The following is a 22,660-nucleotide window of genomic DNA, read 5'->3' as shown; positions in this document are numbered from 1 at the left end:
GAGCTAACGGGAAGTATTTCAGTTGCAGAGAAGATACGATTTGCCAACACTCACTATAATGAATCCGGAGGAGCTAACGACTCGCTTTCACAAATCCTTACAATTATAAGCAGTTGCTCTCTAAGATTTGCAGCGGTCCTCTTGGAACATCAGTTCTGCAAGGAGAATAACAAGATGAATCGTTTTGTATGCAGACCTTGTGTACCTTCAAATCAGCCGTAGCTTTCGCGAAGTCATCGGCAAGGCGGCTCACAGTCCCTTTCCGTCCGAAGTGATCAATGAGCCACATTGTCATAGTATTCTTGCCGCTGTCCTGTCAGAACTTTCTGTGAGCAAATTCTTGGAACGAAATAGTAGCATATCAAGACCCAAAGTCGAACAGTTGTAGCAACATCAATTGAATTTGATTTGTATCCTAATTAGGAACAGGTTCTCACAGCTATTACCAAAGTAAAAAAACCGTTTACCGTTAATGGAAAGCTGCCATCATGTGCATCCTGTGGACACTACAGCTCTCGTACTGGTACCTTGAAAAATATAACAGGAACAACGCGGATTTACTTCCTCTGATGGTACACTTTGCTGCTTTGATACGACTCGGAGGTACCTGGAGCAATGTCATTTTCACTTCTCTTTCGTAAAGACGTCATCAATTCTACCAGTCACCAGTGTGCACATTGCACATGCTCTTGATCACAATCACAGTAACAGCTGTATTCAGATAGGATCTGGAACGGACAATATTCATACAGGTAGTTGTCACTTTATCTGTCCTAGACTTTTACTAAATTTATATCATTTATAGTTATATAAGTGTTTAGACTTTTTGCAATGGAAACAGAGCTCTCTGCATACATACATCCCATTCACATCATGGTTTGGCGGCGTGTAAAGTGCTGCAACTATGCTCCATGAAGCACAGCTGAGTGATAACATAAAGTACGAATTTTTGGACTGATGATACATCAAGGTCACCACAATACAGTTTGATTGCTATTGTTGTACCAACACAACCAATGAGATTGGTTCTGGTAAGTGAAACAAAAGATGTTGCTGCAGAAACCGAGGGACGAGATATGCTAATCACTGAAGTGGTTCAAACATTCTTGCCACCGTTCACCGAATGCAGCGCTCTTAAAGTTTAACCTAGTCGAGAATGGGCAACTGAATACTACTGTATTTTGAGGGCGCCAAAGCGTTGGGCGAATATCAGGTGGAATCCATAACAGCAACTCCCCTTCGTATCCGCGTATCCATCCGTCTTCACCCATCGTCCAATCAAAGATGGGGTCTGTATAGAGAACAAGGAAGAGACAAGGCGTTAGACACTGACTTCGGAACAAGAGAAAGTTGATCTTTGCACCTTCTACATTCCACATTCTGATCGTTCGATCCCAGGAGCCAGAGGCGATACGTCTTCCATCCGGCGAGAACGCGACAGCGTTCACGTACGACGTATGACCTTCAAAAGGTTGAAAAACGACCTGTCCACTCTTAACGTCCCAAACTCGGATTTTCCTATCATTGGAGCCTGAAACAACACGCGTTCGGTCGGGAGAGAAAACGGCTGACTCGACGTAGCCTGTATGACCTTTGAAAGGTCCAGCCACAATCTGTCCGCTCTCAATACTCCAGATCAAGATCGTTTTGTCAACAGAACTTGAGACAACACGCGTGCCGTCGGGCGAGAAAGCCACTGACCAGACTACGCGCTTGTGCCCTTTCAAAAGTCCGGAAATGACTTCCCCTCGTTCGACGTCCCAGATTGCTATTGTTTTGTCATCAGAGCCAGTGACGATGAGTCTCCCATCGGGCGAGAAAGCAACTGCGTTAATACTGTCAGCATGCCTTCTAAATGGACCTGATATCATCCTCCCACTCTCGACCTCCCAGATTCGCAGCGTTTCGTCATCAGAGCCAGATGCAATATGTTTCCAATTAGGAGAGAAGGTGACACAATTGACTGCATCTGTGTGACCCACGAAAGGCCCGGAGACTAGCTTCCCACTTTTAGCGTTCCAGACTCGGATCGTTTCATCGCCTGAACCCGAGGCAACATGTCTTCCATCTGGAGAGAAGGCGACGGACAGGATACTCTTTGAGTGCCCTTCGCAAGGTCCAGAGATAGCGCGCCCACTTTCAGCATCCCAGATGCGAATCGTATTGTCGTGTGCGCCAGAGGCGACGCGACACCCATCAGGAGAGAAAGCAATAGAATTTATTCCATCTGCATGCCCTTCAAAACTCCCAGAAACGCCTTGTAGACTTTCGGCGTCCCAGATTCGGATCGTGTTGTCGTCGGAGCCTGAGACGACGCGGCTACCGTCAGGAGAGAATGCGACGGATCGAACCCAGTCAGTATGTCCCTCGAAAGGCCCAGAAATGACCTGTCCACTTTCTACATTCCAGATTCGAACTGTCCTGTCATCAGAACCGGAGACGATGCGTTTCTTATCTTGTGAAAAAGCAACAGAAGCTACTCCACTTGTATGGCCTTTGAAAGGCCGGGAAATACACTGCCCACTCGTTGCGTCCCAGATTTGTATGGTCTTGTCTGCAGAGCCTGAGACAATGCGTGCGCCGTCATAAGAGAAAGCGACTGACAAGACGTAGTTTGTGTGTCCGACAAGGGGCTCACAGATGGTCTGACCATTCTCCACGTCCCAGATTCGAATAGTCTTGTCAACGGAACCAGAGACAATGTTCTTTCCACGGGTGAGAACGCAACAGAATTCACTCCGCCTACATGCCCTTCGAAACGCATGGAAACAGTTGGCGTACCTCCAATATTCTAAAGCATGACAGTCCCGTCAGCCGAGCCAGAGACAACATACATCCCGTCCGGCGAGAAAGCAACCGAATACACTATGTCAGTGTGTCCTTCAAGAGGTCCTAAAATTTCCTGCCCACTTTCAACATTCCATATTCTGATTGACTTATCATCGGATCCGGAGGCGATACGCGTGTCGTCGGGTGAGAAAGTGACAGATCGTACCCAGTGTGTATGTCCAACAAGGGCGGAAATGACTCGCCCACTCTCAGCATCCCAAATGTGGACTGTGTTATCGCTGGAGCCGGAGGCGAGACGAGTACCATCTGGGGAGAAAGCGACGGATCGGACGTAACCAGTATGGCCTGTCAGCTCCGTCAGCAGCGGTGATCGCTGCTTCACGCCTGTTTGCTGTACTTGTACAATAGGTAGACTGGGCTCTATGTAATATGCAAGTAATGTCGAGACCGTTGGTACAAACGGAAAAATAGATACATAGATATGAGGCACCGATTGTGAAATAGGCGGTGCGAATCGAGTAATAATTCTACGCGCATCCCTAAGGAACGCCAGGACGTCTGCATTATGTGACTAGTCGAAGGAAAACATTAGTTTCAGCGCCAACAGTACATCTACGTACTCACTGAGATCCAGTTCATGGCATAAAGGAGCGCCGGATTGGCAGCATTGACCTTTCCCAGGAGACTCATCACTTCGAGCCAATAGAGCAAACGTTTATTAAGGTACTCTGACAACTCGTTTAACAACACATGAGAGAATTGCACCTCATGTAGATATTGACTCCAGAAGAGGCAAGCATACTCCAGCTGAGGAGGAATGTTCGCCTTGATGCGATCCGATAAGTCCGTGATTTCATTATTAAAAGTATACGATGACTTGATATTGCAGATGTTGAACCGGAGCCCGTCCCTCATAATATTGAGACATCGCGAAGCAATGAACTCCTTCTGAGACACGAGATCGATGTACTAAGGATGTTTTCGGCGCTCTGAAGCCAATAAATAGTCGCGGAAGGATGTATGGCAAAAGCGAATAGGAGCACCAGAAGAGTACACAATCACAGACTGCAATCGAGAAAGAATAAGACGTGATGATTGCGTCGTTGAATAGCTCAGAAGGCCATCAATCGCATTGTCAGAAAGCGGGGCTTTGCTGAGAAGAATGAGGCCAAGGATCCTCGGAAAGCGCCCTGCATCGAATGTAATCCCTGAACCTCTGAGAACTGAATCGTACAGTTGGTTAAGGCCAGACAGGTTTCGCGAGTTGTATACCAGTTCTTTCAATTTCCCAGCCGGATCGTCACAATCTACGAGTTTCACGGCTGTAGATGCCCAAATGAACAGTCCATCAGCCGCATCTCCAAGGCGGGCTATATTCAGCTGCCAATCTTCCGTGACATTTACCGCATTCTTCGCGAATATCTTACACAGCTCGTAGTCAATATACAAGCGAACGTCGTCCTTGCAATCTGCAGAGTCGTGTTCCAGTTTGACTGCACGAATGCTTTCGGGTATGGCAGAAAACATTCGGTCAATGTCCAGTTCCTGTCTGCTCGTGATGAAAAACCTGAAATTCTTGGGGAGGGTAGGAAGCCTATTGCGGAAGAGTCCTAACAGGTTTGCCCGACTGCTAGCTGTTCCGCATTCATCCAAAGCGTCGAGAACAATAACGACAGGTCCCCCCATAGCGTCCCCGGCACGAATAAGGGGCTCACCCAAAAGTTTTTCGAACTGCATCGCTGCTGAGGCCAGAGCAATATCGTTATCCTCTTCAATAGCTTCGATAACGTGCTTTGCGATGGAGGAGTCAAATGATGCGAGTTTATAGCTGAGGGTGCGGACGACTGTGCCAGGCTCACTAGTTCCGCGTCGAAAAAATAGATGGGCACCAAGGCGAGATATAGCACGGAAGTGTTCTGCAATTGTCATACTAACGGTACTTTTGCCGGAACCCGCGACACCATGCAACCAAAAAATGTTCTGATCTGTACCCGACGATGCCCATTCCACAATCTCGTCTTGAATCATTGTGCGCGTTCCGGGAAGACACTGAGGACAGTCAAATGCATTCATCTCATCCGGGTTGAGTCGGTTCTTCAGAACTAGTTCACTCAAATTAGCATAATTCTAAAGCTGTAACGACATCTAACGTACACAGCGCATCGACCTTGGTAGAAACCCGAGAGGAGACAAACACGATGTGCATAGTAGTTTCTGAGTCAATTGATGCCTTTAGAGACTCGAAAGCCTTCAGGTATTCATCTACGATAGTATCGGCATCCAGCATTACCATTCGTCCTAGCATGCATTGAGACAACTGCAGGCAAAGAGGTGGAGAATGGTCGTACTTGCAAAATTACGACGTGCGTATTCTTGAATGAACAAGCAACACTCGTCGGTTTGCTTCAAGAGTTGAATGATCGTCGTCTCGAGCCTTTTCGTCTTGTCCTGACGCGTATTGAGTTGGTCGACAGCGTCAAACATGTGTCTCATCGCATAAACGAGTTCGACGACTTTCTTGTCAACTTCGAATTGTCGTTGGATACTCTTAAGATGACGTCAAGCTAAGTCGAATGCTGAGCTCCTGAACATACTTTGTACAATGCTGATCCCAATTGTCACGCGAAGTTAGCATAAGGATGGACCTAGCGCCTGTTAGGACCACCATGATAATCTAAGGAGTAACACGAGCTTACTTGTGAGAACGTACCATGGCATGAACAAACACATCCAGTTTTGAAACGAGAGTTCCCACGGACTTGTACAGATCAGCATGCGTCGCAAAGTGATCAGTGCCAACATCGACAGACATAAGTGCAGCCGAACCAGTCACAGCCACCGAGGTTGAGATTCCGCGCTATTGAATAGCTTGCTCAGCAGCATCGATGTTACGATTAACGCCTATCATCGGTTCGACGACCTCCAGACGCAAATGGAGGACTGAAGTGACTTCTGTAGAAGCTGGCCCACGAGGCACACTGAGACGAATCTCTGTTTCTAGCCGTCTAATCAATATACAGCGTGTACCTGAGAACAAGTTCACACACCTTTCCCACTGGCACGCTTTGCCAGTAAGTCGTCAGGATCTACTTCAACTATGCTGACGTCCTTGTCTGTCCAACGTAATGAATCGTGCTTGATCTGAATGATGAATTTCGCCCCTTGGTCCGTAATAGGTCTGTCAATGCAGTTATAAAAGGGTATAACCTTTAGAATTAAAGCTTGCTCACCGTTTGAATGAAAAACTCTCGTTCCATACAGGGAACAGATTCTTCTTAATAGCCTTCGTTTGTCTGCTCTCATTACCAAGCTGCACCTGAACGTATAGATTCGGTAATTTGCTCCGTAGTGTTGGGTCCCATTTTACTCCAGAGGCGCGGATGACTGCTGAATACATCAACATGGCACAGTAATGATATGATAGTAAAGAGCGAACCTGTTAAGACGAGGTGGGCAGCTGTAGATGCCATGGAGTACTTTGCATAGTGACCTCCTCCGGCCTATCTGTTAGTCTCCTCGTCATAAACAAGGTTTGCAATCGTTCGGGGGCGTTTGCATGAGTGCTCCTCGTGCCTGATGTCCAATTCATTTTCTTGCAATAGAAGGATGATAGACGCTCACAGACTGGCGTTGCATGACTTGTAACTTGTTCGGGGGTCAGACGGACCTTCGTGGGAGAAAACTGACAAATTAACGGTCCAATAATGCTGTATCGTTAGAAATAACTACCTGCATAAATTCTATTCCACTTAGCCAAAGCAAATATAATAAGAAGAAATGTCGAGCAATCCTAGAAAACTTATTTTACTCTGGAAATATGAGATTATAGGTAGTACAAGCATTCTGGCAGGGCTACTTAAAATCTTAAAAACACTATTGCTCAATTAGGGGACACAGTCTGGATGGAAAATTGGAAATGGAAATAGTAGACGCAGTAAGCAATACTACATTTACTTTACATTATCTTAAACATTCACAAGAATACAACAAGAATGCTGAGATAAGAGGGTTTCCAGCTCTTTCAAGGCTGAGGTCAAAGATTGATATGGATTCTAAACTAAGCAGTATTTCCCAAAACAGTTCTAGACAAACAGTATAACAGTAACAATGAAATACAGACAAGTTTTCATGCATGGGATACTAAATATATTTCAACATAAAGATCAGATATACCATTCTGAGAAAACTTTAGATAGTTGCTGCTAGATATTACTTCCAATCACTACACACCTATTTTACAGAACAAAATAATATTCAAAGTAATACCTTTTGTCATAATCACAGTACATACAGATAGGACAAACACAAATTGGGCAAAAAGTACTAGCACTCTGTATCAAAGTATACTGCTGACACATCAAGGCATTCCATCATCCACTGTCTGCATCTCTTGCTCTTTTAAATGAGCCATTTGTCAGTTATTGAACAGATTGGAGAAGGCAGAGTTACCTTTGACAGGACCTCTAGCAGCAAAGTCTATTGTGCTTACAGTCTTATTTCTATAATTTGTTCCCTTGTTAACTCCCAGCTCAGCTGCTTCCTTCAGGTTGATAAGAAGTTGGCTGCCAAGAATACAGAGAGATGCTGGATTACCCAGTGCAAAGGGGAGAATTGATGCAAAAACATTTGCAACTTGTAGCCTGAATGTTAGTACATTAAGTACACAGTATGTAACAACACTGAGAGAGCATGTTAATTTAATAGAGACATTGTGAAGCACTATGAACTTACAGGACATAGTAGAAGATCTGGTCCTGAATAATCACTTTGACCAGAGTAATTCCCTTGAAACCAGCCGACTCTCTCCAATGTACTGCTACTTTGTATGTTGCCAGAACCACTGGCATAAGTGCAAGACCATACATTATTGGAAGTATCCTATACTAACATAAGCAACAATCTTTGTGAAATCAGATAGTATACCAGTCAACTATTCCTAATTTCTGATTCAGAATACTGTCATGTCCACATACAGTGATACCATCTGGGAAAGCTCCCACACCAACTAATTTATGTGAGCTTCTGTTGCTGTATGTGGAAAGGTAACTCACATGTCTGATTTACTGTAATATATATTATAAAGGCTAGTTTTGAACAGCCTTCAAGAATAAGAAGTACTGTCAATGATAGTGATAGCTTCTTGTCTTTAAATATGTCAGTATAATGTCAGTGTTTTACTCTCTCACTCACCTTGAGAGTAAAGTGCAAGGACTCGGATCAGAAGAATATCTTCAAGGAAATCAATTACAAATATTTATATCTATTTATACTATCACTTACAATCTATCAAGATAATTGTAATCCAGTCTTCCTGATATGTCAGTAACTGTGTACATGCAATAAGTGTATGTTGTCTCACTGGAAATGTTCTGAGTCCAATGAGCAAAGTTGCCTGTAGAATTTAATACATACAACAGTACTATCAGCTCTTTATACTTACATCTAAAATACTGTTTATCATCCTGTATACAGTGAATCAAGAGAAACATACAATGCAAGATTCATGCCATATGCAGACCCTTAATGCCTATAAGCACATAATTACAGGGAAAACGTTATGTGGTTGACTTACAAAAGAGATAAGAGACAGCTCCAAGAATACCACTATATCGATTCTTGAGAATTTATAGTAAGGAACACCTGGATTTTATTATATTAACACACTCACCAAAAAGTAGACAACGTTGACAAAATTGTCCAGCTTTTTCTTCAATGTGTTTTAGGGATATTGCTAATCTTAAATGCTAATAATGTTATAATACACACCCAAAAATATTTGACCTAACAGCAGTCAGTTAGTTTGTTTTTATAAAGACTTAAGGCTCTCAGACATACCTCGTTATCCATAGTAATAACTACATAACCATTAGCAATTTAATTTGCACATAATATCATTTGTAGTACTTACTCGCATCATACGTTAAGACAGTTACAATTGCCACTTGAAAGTATTGATAGATAAACATTGCAAAAACCACATCTGGAATTGCACTAGGATCAATACTTGCGGCATAAAAGCGAATGAACAGGTTCATGTGTGCAGATTGTCTAGGCATGTCAGATACCAGGGATAAAGTACAGTTGTATGTATAGTCAAGGTTTCTGAGGAGCCTGATTTTATAAACTGTCTTATGGGCAGTGCATTGTTGTAAATGCATTCGGTCATGCAGCCACAGCTACTGTCAGCTCTATGCAACAGTGATCATTGATAGACTTACCAGAGTTTGAACAATCAGCCCAATATCATGCCACATCATAGCTCATGGACTTCCATCTGCTGATACACTGCCAACGCATTGATAAAAAATGGAGAGTGTCGCTGAACAATGCCGATCAAAGCCGTCGTATTTATAGTTTCTAGCAGAGCAGACTTTTTGTTGTACTGCCTTTCTCTGTACCCCCACCAGTGGTTGGGCAGTCAAAAATGCAATTAGATTAATAAGTGATGAAGGTAGGAAATACAATTGCTTTAATACTATGACCAATGGAAGATGCTTTATTCACAATAATGGTGTTGTACTGTGCAGATACGGGTTATCTCATCAACTGATCCGGATAATAACGTATTTTCTGTTTAAAATGCTTCTAATTAATCGACTACAATGTACACCTGAGATTGATTATTTTACACCTTAAGTTCCCTAAGAACAGCACTCGCTGAAGGTCTATCACCCGGACTCTTCTCCCAACAACTCATCATGAGCGTCCAGAGATCATCACTCAAGCCCCGGCGGAGCACTTCTTCTCCCGTAGGCCTCAAAGGCAGTCCGCCCTTATGTACTTCCACGATGACTTGCGCCGAACTCTTAAGTTCTGGATACGGCACGTCAAGCATCACGATCTACAGTAAGTAATAAGAGTTTCAGCACGATAAGGTTCCTCGTTCTACAAGGCGGTGAATCAAGAATGGAAGATCGTACCTCCAAGAAGACCATTCCTAACGCCCAAATGTCCGAAGCTGTGCTTATACTGGCCTGCTGCTCGCCCACAAATAGTTCTGGAGCCATCCATCGCGGGTTTCCGGCATCTTGGAGTACAGAGGAAATTGGCATCTGAGCCAGGTCCTCGATTATCACAGCCAGTCCGAAGTCGCATAGTAATGGTTCTCCGGAGTTTGAGATCAGGACGTTGGCCTAGCGCCCGAGCTTGTTCAGTTGGGGATAAAGTTGCGGTATGATGACAGCAACGCACCGCTCTTAGATCACCGTGAATCACTGCGTTGGGCTTATGCACATGTAAGTATTCGAGCCCCCTTGTAATCCCGACACCCTATTGCAGAACAACCGAACCAATGTTAAGAAGAGTTTCGCGCCCCCTACCGAAGAGAGGTATACGCAACAATATGAATTGCCGACTCTTCCGCGTGCGTTTTCATATATTCCATTAAATTGCCATTCTCCATCCATGGTGATACTAGGCAAGTCGTCAAGCCGAACGGATCGGCGGTTCCGAGGAAGGGAAGGACGTTTGGATGCTTCAATTCGTTCCAGATGGACGCTTCCCTGTAGAATCTCTGAATTAAAGCAATAATTATAGTGTTGAACATTTAGTAAAAGCCAAAAGTCGTTATCGGAAATATTCGTACTTTGGTGTGCCGAAGGACTGGTTGTGTCCTTCCTTTGATGTTCAAAGTCTTCAACGCAACGGGTCCCACATCCTTCAACAAACCGACTCTTATATCACCGAACGCACCGCAAGCGCGAATGCCAGTAAGACCATCATTAGGGAGCGTGATCAGACCAGTAAGATCTCGTACATCCAAGACGGGGAGTTCGCGCATCCTCTCCAGCTCTCGACAGACTTCGTTCATCGTCGGACGGTTTCCCGGACCTTGCGACCAACATCGTCGGATGAGGTCCCATAGTCTATCATCAAGTCCGTGATGAACGAGCTTGCGATCAGGTCGTGCGGGACGTTCACCTTTCTTGAGAAGATCGATGATGGGTCCTGGTTGACGTATTCCGTCGAATGGTATTGTCCCGGTCATAACCTACGTTCATATGAGATAAGGGAACTTTTTCAGTTGTTATATCTAGTTTGATACTCACCGTGTAAGCTGTCATAGCGAAACTGTATACGTCCGACGCCGGTGTGAGTTGATCACTAGCACTGTCTAGGCTTTCGGGGGCCAACCACCGCACTGCAACCACCCAACCCCTTTCGAAAGTTGCTGACGCAAATCCTCCAACGATCGCCTGCTTTTCTTCATTAACCAATACGGCAGCCTATCAATCCAAATTCATTCAGCTGGTGGACAACCTTCAGAGGTTATAAGATGACCCTACTCCGTTAAATAATCCATGTATGTAAGGTGGATATCTGTTGTGCAAATATGCAAGCCCAGATGCCATGCCCGAAATCTGAAGAGTAAAAATAGTTAATGCGCCCGGGAACGGCGAGTTTGATAACTCACGAGCTTCAGCCGATCAGCACCAGGGTTCACTCTGACAAAAGTTTCGATTGTCCCGTTCTCCATCCAGCGTGACACCAAAGCCGTTTTATTACCTTCCAGATCACTACAGATGCCCAACAATGGCGAAACGTTGGGGTGATCGAAAGACGCCCATACAGGAGCATTCTGCCAATATATTCGTCACGGCTTAGTTCAGAAAAGAAGAAGATGAGAATAGAGTGAGATAGTACCTTCATGACATTTGTGTCATGTCGCTTGTTTGCATACGGCGACGGGCTGTACAACGCTACACGCTTCCCATACAATTCACCCGTCCACACAGCACATATGGCACCGAAAGCAACTGGATGCTGGCTTATCCTTACGATTTTTCCTGTGAGATCCTGGACGATGCTCTTCGTATTCCTACCTGGAGTCGATTCAACCCCTAAGCGCAAAACTACCTCTTTAAACAATCGTGCGGCCTGCGAGTCGGAAGCTTGGTCAGAGATGGATTGTAATTCCTGAAAAGCGATCAGTTAGAGCATATAAACAAGCCGTTTTATTTTCCTGTCCGTACCAGATTTATAGCACTTCGAAGAGCAGAAACCTCCTGAGGCGATAATCTTGATAACTGCTGCGAAAGGTCATTTTTCCGGAGACAATCTCGTAGAAGACGTTTCAAGTTGCCGAGATCCGCATTATGATCCGCTTTGTATATCTCTCTTTGTGTTTCGATATCTTCTCGCATGAACTCCTACAATGCATGATCTCTATTCAGTACTCATCCGATGTGAAAAATGAAAGGGAGTGCGGGTACTGACATCGTTACTCGACTGCACATAAACCCAGCACGCCTCATGCTGTAGGTCTAACAAGTCCGAAACCTCCCCCTGCCTGAGATAGCTCTGTAACGGAGGAAGCCGTGAAAGAACTCGCAGCTTCGGAATTACCACTTTTATAGGAGAGCTAGCAGATAAAAGAAGAAGGTAATCAGTCATCATCAGGATAAATAGCTTGGGCGACCACGGGAAATGGCTCACCGTAACAGGTCCAGAGAGTTTGACTTTCTCCCGTCTTGACCCCTTGCAATTATATGCAATTGTTCCTTGATATTCCCAGCAGCTCTCTTCGAATATGAGTTCGAAATAACAAACAAGGAAACGGAGTTATTGCAGTGCGAACCTTGTGTACTTTCAAGTCATTGGTAACCAGCGTAAAATCATCAGCAAGACGGTCCATTGTCTGTTTATGTTAATATTCAACAATGCTAAAGCATGATCAGGATGAGCGTTCAGAACAAAGTGGCGATTATGACCCATCAATTGATGAAGTACACCGTGCATGCCCAATGCCCATTACTTCTCGTCTCCTAGTACTTAGACGATTACAGATCTAATTTGATTTGTTCGATGCATCCCATAAATAGAAATTATTTCACTTCTCTTACATAAGTACATACTTCTATTCCTATTCTTCTATCCGTCTATTCGAATAAAATTACAATTATAAACACCCGAGAGCCCAAAAATCACAAAGAAAATAATATCAGATATATACGCCGAGATTCGCGAACGTCCTCCCCGATAGGCATCCCAAGCATACGACTATACACGTCGCGAAATGAGCAAATGCCGAGTATTCGACTTCCTCATCCTCATCATCGACACCAGGAAAGCAGCAAATAACACCTGAGTAGCAGTCTTCACAATTATAGTCCGACCAGTCACTAACTGTTTCCACGACTTGATCCAAACGCAGAGTAATTTCGAAAGCATACTTCGTCCGCCATTTGACGACGAATTTGGATGTCGACTTGACCTGGCGCGAGCAAAGGTCATCTTTACTGCGGATCGACAGCCTGGACAGGGTGGCCAAGCAGAGACCATACTTCCCAGTTCTTCAGAAGATCCAGCTGTCCGAGTACTGTTGGTACATCGTAATGTGAACACTGACTCGCCGACACCGTTCACACCGGTCGACTCTGTTAACTCTGCAGGTGCGAGCGGGACGTAATACGTCATGTTCCATATTCGCGCACCGAGCGAAGCGAGAATCGCTTGTGCTCTTCGCCATTGCCAGGTCCCTGGTAACGGGACAGCAGAGTCGTCGCTGACGAGGGTTATGATAGGTCGAGAGGCGCGGGCTTCCCAGTATGCGTCTTTCCATGCGAGGAAGCACGAGCGGTGCATTGGGTGTTTGGTTGGTGCGTGTACGCAGAAGGCTTCTAGCGGTCCAGGGTCTGGGATATTTGAGTTTGTATTTGAGTTTGAGTTTGTATTTGTAGTGTGAGTTGTTGAGAGGGAAGTGATGCTTGAGATGGAGTCGGAGAGCGTTGTTCCCTCGGATTGGCCACCTGAACAGATGACACAGGGTTCGTCGTCTTCGTCTTCGTTGGTTTCTTCAAGCTTCTCGCCTCGAAGGACGACTTCGCCGACATTAGCTTCGTTTTTTGCTGCCTTCTTCATTCGTAGCCAGGCTATGCCGGTAGCGACCGACGTGCGCTGTGCTTCGTGAAGTGTTGATAGGAGAAAACATAAGAGCACCACCTGAGACCATCTCACAGGGCCGAGCGATAGCTTCCGTGGTAGCGCTAGAGTAATGCTCAGCGGATTGAGAATGAAAGGCAGGATAGGCCCCGATCCCAATAGTTTCAACAGTAAGACAGACGACTAAGTAACAAACGTGCGATGATGAGACGATTGATCTGGGCGCCAATGAGCAGCATACACGTACCGAGAGATCCAAAGCACCAACGATGACCTTCTCAACTTCGTCCAGGTCTCTCGCTGGCTTCGTGAACCATTGTAAACACCTATCGACAAGCCGAATTGGTTCCGTTTCTCTTCGTGGCGGGTCGGAATCATCTTGTGATGCTAGTGCTGGGCTTGATGATGAATTGGAATCGTGACTGGGAGCAATGCCAAGCTCGAGAGGGAAGAGGATGAGTGAGCGACGGAGTTGGGCGGAGCCGTCTAGCCAGGAGCTTAAAGCGAGACTGAGAACTGAGAGGTTGACGGAGGACACTGGGCTAGACATCGTCAGCGACAAAGAGAGGGGATCTGAGATCTGGCCTTTGCGTCCGAACAAGCACACTAGTCTGTCAACGCGGCTTTCATTCTCGTCACGCGTGGCGGCCACGGCACATCCTCGCGTCCACGGCCACTCGCTTCCCAGTCCCTGACCTGAGTCAACAAAGGTCCCCGCTTTCCTACCTACGTGTCAACCACGACGACAACGAACGCACTGACAACGCTCTGGTCATGGAGACACAGGCGGCAGACGCATCTATCGTCTACCGCCCATATGTCGGCGAGTCCGATTTGCCTAGTATCATGGCTCTCGTGCAGAGCGAGCTAAGCGAGCCCTATGTTATATACACTTATCGCTATTTCCTGCGACAATGGTACGTCCAGAAATGTATTATCCCCCTTGTTGACTTAACCTGAAACTTGAGTATTGTAATGCCAATGAAGGCCCCATCTCTCATTTCTGGTACGTACTTCTCGTCGTTTATATGCGGCTCATGGACTAACCCCGATACATGCACAATCACATAGGCTTATTCATCCACATTGCCAACGGGGGACCCCATTGGCGTGATTGTCTGCAAACAGAGCTTGCATCGGGATGCTGCTAACAGGGGTTACATCGCCATGTTAAGTGTCGACCGAGGCTGGAGGAAGCGTGGCATTGGTATGTTTACCGTTCCTCGCTTCTCGCTTCACAACTGACCCATATGCGCCATGCAGCACGCACACTGGTCCGACATTCTGTAGACGCAATGAAGGAGCACGGTGTCGAAGAGGTGGCGTCCAACTTGACCATCTACATACCTTATCATAATACTTAACACTAGTATTCTTAGGTCGTCCTTGAAACAGAGTTCGACAACGCAGCAGCACTCTCACTATACGAATCTCTAGGCTTCATCCGAGAGAAACGTCTACATCGGTTCTACATGAATGGTAAAGATGCGTTTCGACTCATCCTCGCCGTGCCACCACCTCCACCACCTCCTCTACTCTCCTCAGGAAGCGGATCCGCATCGAGTTCATACTCGGACAGTGAAGATGCTGTTAATCTGATTCGTTCTGCTGCACAGAGACGGACGAACGTATATAATACCCGTGTCTTACCGGAATTTATCGCTGGATTTGACGATTCGGATGACGAAGTTTCTATGCGTTAGATAGCTGCGCATCATGGTCTCATGCTTTCTTGCTTCCTTTTGGAACTACCTTCCTTCCTGTTCTCGGGTTTTAATAGAGCTTCCTTTGCTCGAATTCCTGGAGTCTCTCATTTTTTTCTTGTTCAAGATGATCCTTCCTCTGTGTTTTAATATTTCCTTTTCTCTTTCCTCTTTTATCACTTTTTACCTTGTGTATACCATACAGAAGCAATTTCTCTCGATCCCCACTCATTTTTTCTCCTCCACTCATACCGTATCGTATTATTACACGCTGTATTGCTGTATTATACATGTGTCATTTGTAATACTGCGCATGTTTTTTTTCCTGTCTACCATCTTGTTATGTCGGTCACGATCGACAACGGAAGAGTGAAGTTTAAACGTCATCCCGAACCACCATATGCGGACATGCATATGGCTATTAGCATTAGCATCCGGATCAGTGTGTAAATATTCATTAATTATTGGTGGAGCTCTGTCATGGAGAGCCTATACGAAGAGATTCATCGTGCCGTAAAATCAATACTATCTAACGGGTTTCCGGCTGTGTCCGATCCGTCAAGGGTCTCGTTCTTGGCACCTCTTGCAAACGGTGGTACAGTATATCAGTGTATAAATAGGTATCCATAACACCCCTTCTTCACTCTGTACAGTGTATACAACGGGTATGCATCATCAGCTGACTTGCATTCCCACAATTCCGTCTACAGATAGAGAGAAGAGAAGTCGCTGAAGATCTCTGATGGTTCCATCCAACAACAGAGAATAGTGCACGTTCGTCCGTGCCGATTAGCCCTCTAACCGAAGCATGCCTGCGTCATCTGGTTCAACTTCTTTCATCCTAGTTTAAATATACGACCATTCATGCCTGTCAACCTTCCTAGGTCATTCGTTGAGTTCTTGGAGTCATTGGTATTTCCAGAGATGCCTGTCCTATCTTCGCGGAGAATGGGCTCTGCTATAATGTCTTTGCTCTCGCTATCTACGGGTCTTCGCGCTTCTGGAGCTGCAAATATTAGTGTCCCAGGAAACGAATTTGGTATGGGTGTTTACAACTCTTCTCAAACACCCTCGAGTCTCCCTTGGAATACGTATAATTACTGCAATGCTCCGCATGTGAACGCTGCGCATTACTCGAAACCGACGCTTTCGAATGGTGATGGCGAGCCTGAGCTGGTTTACGTCAATGCAATAATCCGACATCATAAGGTACGCCGACTTTTAATTTAATTTCTTCTTTTCTTTCTTCCTATCGTTTTAACGTCCAACCATGATCCGTTTTATATTAATATTGATCTTCAAACCCACAGCGTACTCCAGACAACCTTTACCCAAATGAAGCAGAGTTAAATCCAGCATCAGGATGGGATTGTTCAGATATCCATCTTTTCGATTACGCACAGGGAACCGTACCGATTATCTATGAGACGGACATCCCGTCATGGCATCCTTTCCTTGCGCGAATTTGGAATGGGACGTGCGATGAAGGACAGTTGACTGCGGAGGGGTTGAAGGATGCTATTAAGCATGGTCAGGTTGGTTTTTTCATTTCTTGGTTTAATATGAGGATCTAATTGGGTTATGTACTGTGGTTGGAACTTAGGACTTTTGGTCTGTGTATCATACGAAGCTTGGATTTTTGGAGAACGTGGACGAAGCTGATATCCTTGTCCGCACGCCTACTGAGCCAAGGACCAAAGAAGTTGCGGGAGGATTCTTGTTTGGTATGGATCCACGAACAGCTGCAAAACCGTGGAATGTAGTCACTCAACCTTCTGTGGTGGGTCTCTAACTATTCTTTCCTATGTTTACAACATTTCAGTAATTGACTTATCAATACTTTGTTATTGCACGTTTCTTTAATAATTAGATTGACTCGATACCTCCGAATTACGCATGTAGCCACGCAGACGCAATTCGCGATGCCTATCAATCCGTACCAGCATGGACAGATCATCTCCAGGCAAACGAGGACTTGAAAGCTAGGCTGGACGCGACACTTGGCACGACTGGGCTCGCGGATTGGGCTTCCTGGTGTTCGTATTCTTCTTTGCTTCAATCCCTGGACTACAACTTTTTTTCTTTAATGACTTCTTTCATACTTAACTCTTATCTGTCTTGGTGGCTGATTTTTTATTTACAGATGATCATTTCTTTGACACGTTCACTTCAAGGACGTGTCATGGTCATCCACTACCATGTAACTCTACTAGCTCGTGCGTTTCGGAGGATGACGCGAATAAGGTACACGCTATCGGCGACTTCGAATACAAGTGCGTTTTTCGTTTCGACTTTTCTATCCATCCGTCATGTCACCGTCATTTGCTAATCCTGATGCTTGATATGACTATAAAGTTACATATGGAACGCTGCGCAAAACGCAACTGAATACGTCCGTCTCACGTTCGGTCAGTACCAATATTCTCACAACGACATATACTTAGCCTATCATCTCATTTTGTTCATTGTCTTTATATATTGTTATTTCAATAATGCAGGCGCGTTCTTCACGGAACTAGCAATGAACTTCAATGCTTTCAAATCCGGTTCCGAGACGTACAAACTGAGGTTTTACGTGGGACATGATGGCTCCATCATTCGTCTTACTTCAGGTCTAGGTTTTGGGAAGGTAGCACCATTGCGATGGCCGGCGTTGGGTTCTGAGATCGTCATGGAGGTAAGTGGCCTACAATATATATTACTTCCCGATATCTTTTGTCTTGATTATACTAAATTGAGTGTTTATTTGGCTGGAAGGTCTGGCAAACTCCAAAGACGAAGGAGCGGTTCGTGCGTGTCATATACGGAGGGACACCCGTGCAGACGCTGGAATGGGTTGCTCTGGATGATTTCATCAGTCTGCTTGAGAGTAACGTTCCAGATAATCTCCTCGAGGCGTGTTCTCAGTAAAGCCGACCTCGGTTCGGTGAACTCGGGCTATAATTGCACTACTCCGTGTGTATGCAAAATAACTCGCTGATTACGTATTTAGTCGTGTTCTTGAATTCATAAACTATCACAAGGACAAGAAGTCTGCGTAACCGAAAGTTGTACCACATTGTTGTGTATGACTGGCTCCAGCTATCTGAGTATTTGAAAAAGGAAAAGACTCGACATGCTGCTGTAGGGACCCCTCGACGCCTTTCTACTCTCGTTGCTTCTGTGGTCTCAGACCACCCTATGCACTGTACTTTGCTTTGTCCATGATTCGAAATGAGAAAGGAAACCTTCGACAGAGGAGACAAAGGGCCTGCACGTACTGCAGAGAGGAAAGACTCGTATGTGCATAACCTCACTTTTCACTCGATACAACTCATCAGGCTCTTCCTATTAATTAAGGAATGGGTGCCCTTGAACCGGGACGATTCCTGTAATAACTGTATAGAGAAGCAATTAAAATGCAGTAATGCCACTGGCAGTCTGGACAAGGCATTGGATGTAAGCCTATCATTTCTCCCGAACTGGTTTACCTGTTTTCAGCATGTTTTCTTCTAGATGGCTCTTGAACTACAAGATTATGAATTCTCTGAGGCTCCATCTGCTCAATTCACATCTCCTTCATTTTCATCATCAGACACTGAGGATCAATATGGTGGCATTATTTACACTCCTTCCGACGTTTTTGACCTTTCCATCGACTATTTCGGTGAAGATGATGCTTGTCGACCCGAGCCAGAAAAACAGCTCCACGAGCTCCCTTTGCATACACCCACAGCAGATACAACTATCGACTCATCGAGCTTGCCAACAATGTCCGAATCCGGATCCTCCTCGAACGCTAGGAGATTTGTTTGCACACCCTTCTCGTTGGCCTTGTCGCTTATTATACTTGGTTCTGGTACTCCAAAGGTAATTGCAGCTTATCGAGGAGAACAAGTAACGACGAATGCCCTAGACTAGATGGTTGGTGTGCCAATTGCACTTTTGTATGTTCATGTGGAATCCGTCCGAGTTGTTAGGCTCACTCCAAAGCGCTCAGGTCATTGTGGTTTAGCATTCTAAAGGAGCAAGGAGCTTGTACCAGTTTAGACTGGTTCCTCGTTGATGATATCAGAAATTTACCAATATTCCGTTGAGTCGAAAGCCAGTCTTAAGGGTGTCCTTTGAATACTAACTACATTCCAGGATACCTCAGAAATCCAGTTCGATCTGATAGTCGATAATATGTTCTGCTTCGGAAACAAAAAAACGCCGGTTGTGCTGAATTTCCGTAAAGTGATTCCAAGTTGTACACACAAAATTAAATTTATTTCTTGTCTGTTCTATTTCATGGACGAGGCATTCCTCGAGTTGATATCCGACTTGTCCAGCATCAGGGAGGCTAATGGGCTTTCAGTCGACCAAACACCATATGGTAAACGCCTTACTTGGTCTTTCGAAACCATGAGTATTCTTTTAAATTTTTGGAACGGCTTTAATCGCTTCGGCGAGCGGCCATCGATCCCAGTGTGCGGCAGGCTCCAACAATGGGTTGGGCCTATTCGGTGTTCCATCTCCCTGAGAGCGGTCTGAGTATTCTATGCAGAGGAGCAATGAATTTGCTTACGATCATTGTAGTAGGGAAGCCTGGATCAAACGGAATGATGCTCTCGAGATACTTGATCTGCTCATCCGAAAGCGAGATCTTGAGCGCATCGATGTTCGCCGTGAGATGCTCGACCTTACGACCGCCAATAATAGGGAACACGAATGGTGTCTTCTGCATGACGTATGCGATTGCAACAGCAGTAATGTGTTCCGTACCGACTTCCTTCGCAACTTTTTCCAAAGCGGCACTCATTTTTCTCTCGTTTTCATTACGGACCCAATCCGCGACGAAGGCCGTACGGCCCTTTTCACCTGAGGCCAAACGCTTTTCCTCTTCCGCATCGGTGCGAAGACGTCCGGCTGCTAGGACATTCCACGGTGCCAATGCTAAGCCGTTCGCACGCGCCATCGGTATGATCTCACGCTCGAAGCTGCGTTCTATGACGTTCCATGCTCCCTGGTAAATGACGAAAGGTGATTTCCCATGGTCTTTTGCGTACTGATTGGCTGCAGAGACCACCCACGCAGGGGTATCGGAAACGCCAAGGTAAAGAACCTTCCCAGCAACAACGAGATTGTGCAAACTGTCCATTACCTCCTCGATGGACGTGTTGTAGTCCCACCAATGTACGTACAGGATATCAATGTACGACGTGCGCAGTTTCTTGAGGCTAGCTTCCACACTAATCTTGAGTGATTTGGCGTGATTTCCTACATAGTTAGCCTTAATAGCAATGTCAGTCGCCGCACGCTTGAAGTTCGTCGTGTACTGTTAAGTAGCCAGTGAACACTGACTTCACAATAGAGTATGGATACGCGTCCAAACCTTTGTTGCAATTACAAGTTGGTCGCGAATTCCGCGCTTTTCTACCCATTCTCCGATGAACATTTCGGATGTTTCGTCCTGGCTATGGGAGAACAGTCAGACAACGAAATGCAAAGTCACCAGAACACGAACTAATTATTAGCTGTATCGATGAAGTTACCACCAGCGTCGAAGTAAGCATCCAGAAGCTTGAAAGACGACTCCTTGTCCATGGAGCCCATTCCGATACTGTCCCACTTGTCGCCAATGCTCATTGCTCCGAGCTGAAGCGGCGAAACACGGATCCCAGCATGCGGAGAGAGGACGCGGTACCGACCCAATGGAGTCGGTGGTGGAGGCACAGGTTTCCAAAATGACATTGCTTGGGCGATAGATATTAACGTTAGATGTGCCTCAAGTGGTGAGATGGAAAATAGCCTAGCAGCATAGCTGTATTTATACCATGACAGCCCCTAGTACCAATATTCGATGTTTTCATTAACAGGAGGCAAGATCAGCGTTACTAATGCACTTTCTATCTGTCCGCGCACCCCGACGACGCGTCATGCAAAGGCAAAGCGGCACAGAAAGACACGAGCTGGAGAAGAGACCAACGGTAGTAGATATGCGAAATGAGTACTTCTTCTGAACTCGCGATGACACATCCGACTTACATATCAAGGCTAAAATATTAATCCAAGGACCAGATACTGCCTTGCATTGTACCCGGTCTTCCATTCAACAAAAGAGAACAATATTATTGATACCACTAATGACTCACCACTTCCATGCTATTGAAGTCACAACTCGTTGAAGCCGATCGTTAGGATTTTTCAAGCTGAATGACTAATCGTTCTTCACGGAAATATTTTTCCACGATCTTCGTGGCTCGAATCAAGTTCCTGTATCCTGATTCTGTCTATCACGAAGTCACTACAATGAAGACGGATTTATGTTATCAGGCATGCATCTCCTTTTTGGATTGCTTGGTTTTCATAACCTATTTCATTCTATCAGTTATACAATATGGAGTATTAATATATATTTCCTGTAGGGGTTCGATGATTTTTCTAGTGCCACTTCTCCTTCAGTTTTGGCAAATGATATTAATATAACGTAAATGTCTCAAGGTATATGCAAGACACGTAATGATTAGCATTGTAATGCCCATGTAGTCTATCTATAAGATTTTATCAAAATTTTGATACTCAACAACCATAACTTTAAGTCCAAGCACTTCTACAATCTGTGACGTTTTGTTTGTTTCTTGGTCAGTTTCATATATCTAGAAGTGATCTTGCCTAACAATCAGTGACCCGAATTGTCATTTTCGCTGTGCTTCGACAACAAAGCATGTCCCAATTGACGCAATTAATAGTGGAGTCGAAGCTCTCTGAAACTTGCGATAATTATAGTTGCCATTGTCCGGTCCAGGACCACTGTGGACCAGGTCCGGACCTGGACTGGACCTCTGGTCCGGTCCGATTGAGGTCCGGTCCAGTTGGGTCCAACAGGGGTCCAGTCCACAGTCCAGCGTTTGACAAAAATTTCCGGACCGCTTTGGACTGCCTGGACCCTGGACCAGACTGTGGACTGTTTATATTGTAGATACTACTTCTTTAAGGCATACAAATGGACTGTACAGAGCCTAATAGATGTGAACTACTCTTACATATATTGTATAGTGCATTGTATACCCTTTAAGCATACAAATAGACTATACTGTGTCTTACAGATGTAAACAGCAGTTTACATTGACTGTGGGAACTGATTTCTATTACACTAGTACTTCTTGTGTTTTACACTTAGTATAATACAAATAATAAAAGTAATTGTATTCTGATACATATAAGCTTACATATATTCAGAAACATATTATTATAGTACTTAATAGTATATCTATCTTATATAATATGTTAATAAGACAGAATTATTTTAATATATATTATATAAT

The 22,660-nt window shown here is 45.0% G+C and overlaps 10 protein-coding genes across 10 annotated transcripts; 3 read left to right on the top strand and 7 right to left on the bottom strand.

Moving 5' to 3' along the window:
* Window positions 1-1,370: 1,370 nt before the first annotated feature.
* FOMMEDRAFT_48921 (WD40 repeat-like protein) lies at window positions 1,371-2,887 on the bottom strand (the record flags this gene model as incomplete). Its single annotated transcript, XM_007264450.1, has 3 exons — window positions 1,371-1,571; window positions 2,025-2,705; window positions 2,831-2,887. Coding segments are annotated over 3 exons (939 nt in total), but the record flags the coding sequence as incomplete, so codon positions are not given.
* Window positions 2,888-4,098: 1,211 nt separating this feature from the next.
* FOMMEDRAFT_48235 (uncharacterized protein) lies at window positions 4,099-4,839 on the bottom strand (the record flags this gene model as incomplete). The annotated part of the gene is made up of 1 exon (XM_007264449.1): window positions 4,099-4,839. A coding segment is annotated over one exon (741 nt), but the record flags the coding sequence as incomplete, so codon positions are not given.
* A 990-nt stretch (window positions 4,840-5,829) lies between these two features.
* On the bottom strand, window positions 5,830-6,260 carry FOMMEDRAFT_27063 (uncharacterized protein; the record flags this gene model as incomplete). Its single annotated transcript, XM_007264448.1, has 3 exons — window positions 5,830-5,968; window positions 6,021-6,177; window positions 6,227-6,260. The coding sequence occupies 3 exons, from the start codon at window positions 6,258-6,260 to the stop codon at window positions 5,830-5,832; spliced, it is 330 nt and encodes a 109-aa protein (XP_007264510.1).
* A 1,440-nt stretch (window positions 6,261-7,700) lies between these two features.
* On the bottom strand, window positions 7,701-8,846 carry FOMMEDRAFT_27062 (uncharacterized protein; the record flags this gene model as incomplete). Its single annotated transcript, XM_007264447.1, has 12 exons — window positions 7,701-7,795; window positions 7,842-7,853; window positions 7,981-8,019; window positions 8,071-8,116; window positions 8,150-8,182; window positions 8,231-8,252; window positions 8,282-8,309; window positions 8,363-8,405; window positions 8,459-8,497; window positions 8,557-8,571; window positions 8,626-8,645; window positions 8,699-8,846. 12 exons carry the CDS (start codon window positions 8,844-8,846, stop codon window positions 7,701-7,703), a joined length of 540 nt encoding a protein of 179 aa, XP_007264509.1.
* A 521-nt stretch (window positions 8,847-9,367) lies between these two features.
* Window positions 9,368-12,447, bottom strand: FOMMEDRAFT_18506 (kinase-like protein). Its single transcript, XM_007264446.1, has 13 exons — window positions 12,368-12,447; window positions 12,226-12,311; window positions 12,007-12,151; window positions 11,763-11,939; window positions 11,434-11,706; window positions 11,204-11,368; window positions 11,076-11,150; window positions 10,839-11,015; window positions 10,376-10,780; window positions 10,130-10,303; window positions 9,982-10,059; window positions 9,711-9,923; window positions 9,368-9,631 (listed from the first exon to the last, which is right to left on the bottom strand). Exons 1-13 carry the CDS (start codon window positions 12,422-12,424, stop codon window positions 9,416-9,418), a joined length of 2,241 nt encoding a protein of 746 aa, XP_007264508.1. The 5' UTR covers window positions 12,425-12,447; the 3' UTR covers window positions 9,368-9,415.
* Window positions 12,448-12,730: 283 nt separating this feature from the next.
* FOMMEDRAFT_153804 (uncharacterized protein) lies at window positions 12,731-14,221 on the bottom strand (the record flags this gene model as incomplete). The annotated part of the gene is made up of 3 exons (XM_007264445.1): window positions 12,731-13,082; window positions 13,139-13,854; window positions 13,919-14,221. 3 exons carry the CDS (start codon window positions 14,219-14,221, stop codon window positions 12,731-12,733), a joined length of 1,371 nt encoding a protein of 456 aa, XP_007264507.1.
* Window positions 14,222-14,396: 175 nt separating this feature from the next.
* On the top strand, window positions 14,397-15,610 carry FOMMEDRAFT_104889 (acyl-CoA N-acyltransferase). The gene is made up of 5 exons (XM_007264444.1): window positions 14,397-14,588; window positions 14,659-14,677; window positions 14,743-14,878; window positions 14,935-14,990; window positions 15,051-15,610. Exons 1-5 carry the CDS (start codon window positions 14,446-14,448, stop codon window positions 15,372-15,374), a joined length of 678 nt encoding a protein of 225 aa, XP_007264506.1. The 5' UTR covers window positions 14,397-14,445; the 3' UTR covers window positions 15,375-15,610.
* A 727-nt stretch (window positions 15,611-16,337) lies between these two features.
* Window positions 16,338-18,284, top strand: FOMMEDRAFT_80307 (phosphoglycerate mutase-like protein; the record flags this gene model as incomplete). Its single annotated transcript, XM_007264443.1, has 8 exons — window positions 16,338-16,583; window positions 16,685-16,909; window positions 16,978-17,154; window positions 17,245-17,410; window positions 17,518-17,647; window positions 17,730-17,782; window positions 17,873-18,051; window positions 18,132-18,284. The coding sequence occupies 8 exons, from the start codon at window positions 16,338-16,340 to the stop codon at window positions 18,282-18,284; spliced, it is 1,329 nt and encodes a 442-aa protein (XP_007264505.1).
* Window positions 18,285-18,587: 303 nt separating this feature from the next.
* FOMMEDRAFT_153801 (uncharacterized protein) lies at window positions 18,588-19,274 on the top strand (the record flags this gene model as incomplete). Its single annotated transcript, XM_007264442.1, has 2 exons — window positions 18,588-18,812; window positions 18,870-19,274. 2 exons carry the CDS (start codon window positions 18,588-18,590, stop codon window positions 19,272-19,274), a joined length of 630 nt encoding a protein of 209 aa, XP_007264504.1.
* A 334-nt stretch (window positions 19,275-19,608) lies between these two features.
* On the bottom strand, window positions 19,609-21,123 carry FOMMEDRAFT_18502 (aryl-alcohol dehydrogenase [NADP+]). Its single transcript, XM_007264441.1, has 4 exons — window positions 20,860-21,123; window positions 20,728-20,809; window positions 19,921-20,670; window positions 19,609-19,871 (listed from the first exon to the last, which is right to left on the bottom strand). The coding sequence occupies exons 1-4, from the start codon at window positions 21,084-21,086 to the stop codon at window positions 19,770-19,772; spliced, it is 1,161 nt and encodes a 386-aa protein (XP_007264503.1). The 5' UTR covers window positions 21,087-21,123; the 3' UTR covers window positions 19,609-19,769.
* Window positions 21,124-22,660: the final 1,537 nt, after the last annotated feature.

This window comes from Fomitiporia mediterranea (genome assembly GCF_000271605.1).
Source record: "Fomitiporia mediterranea MF3/22 unplaced genomic scaffold FOMMEscaffold_4, whole genome shotgun sequence".
In the NCBI taxonomy this organism is placed as follows: Eukaryota; Fungi; Basidiomycota; class Agaricomycetes; order Hymenochaetales; family Hymenochaetaceae; genus Fomitiporia; species Fomitiporia mediterranea.
Note: the sequence above shows the minus strand (reverse complement) of the source record. Positions and strands in the feature narration are given on the sequence as shown.

What these genes read in the sequence shown, in the direction of transcription:
- FOMMEDRAFT_18502 (XM_007264441.1), bottom strand. Translation starts at nt 21,086, where the DNA reads ATGTCATTTTGGAAACCTGTGCCTCCACCACCGACTCCATTGGGTCGG. An exon ending in AACTTGTAATTGCAACAAAG is followed by an intron (nt 20,671 to 20,727) that starts GTTTGGACGCGT and finishes GCTACTTAACAG; the next exon opens with TACACGACGAACTTCAAGCG. An exon ending in GCTTCCCTACTACAATGATC is followed by an intron (nt 19,872 to 19,920) that starts GTAAGCAAATTC and finishes GACCGCTCTCAG; the next exon opens with GGAGATGGAACACCGAATAG.
- FOMMEDRAFT_18506 (XM_007264446.1), bottom strand. Translation starts at nt 12,424, where the DNA reads ATGGACCGTCTTGCTGATGATTTTACGCTGGTTACCAATGACTTGAAA. An exon ending in TCGCTATGACAGCTTACACG is followed by an intron (nt 10,781 to 10,838) that starts GTGAGTATCAAA and finishes ATATGAACGTAG; the next exon opens with GTTATGACCGGGACAATACC. An exon ending in TAGGAATGGTCTTCTTGGAG is followed by an intron (nt 9,632 to 9,710) that starts GTACGATCTTCC and finishes TACTTACTGTAG; the next exon opens with ATCGTGATGCTTGACGTGCC.
- FOMMEDRAFT_104889 (XM_007264444.1), top strand. Translation starts at nt 14,446, where the DNA reads ATGGAGACACAGGCGGCAGACGCATCTATCGTCTACCGCCCATATGTC. An exon ending in CTGGAGGAAGCGTGGCATTG is followed by an intron (nt 14,879 to 14,934) that starts GTATGTTTACCG and finishes TGCGCCATGCAG; the next exon opens with CACGCACACTGGTCCGACAT. An exon ending in AGGAGCACGGTGTCGAAGAG is followed by an intron (nt 14,991 to 15,050) that starts GTGGCGTCCAAC and finishes TAGTATTCTTAG; the next exon opens with GTCGTCCTTGAAACAGAGTT.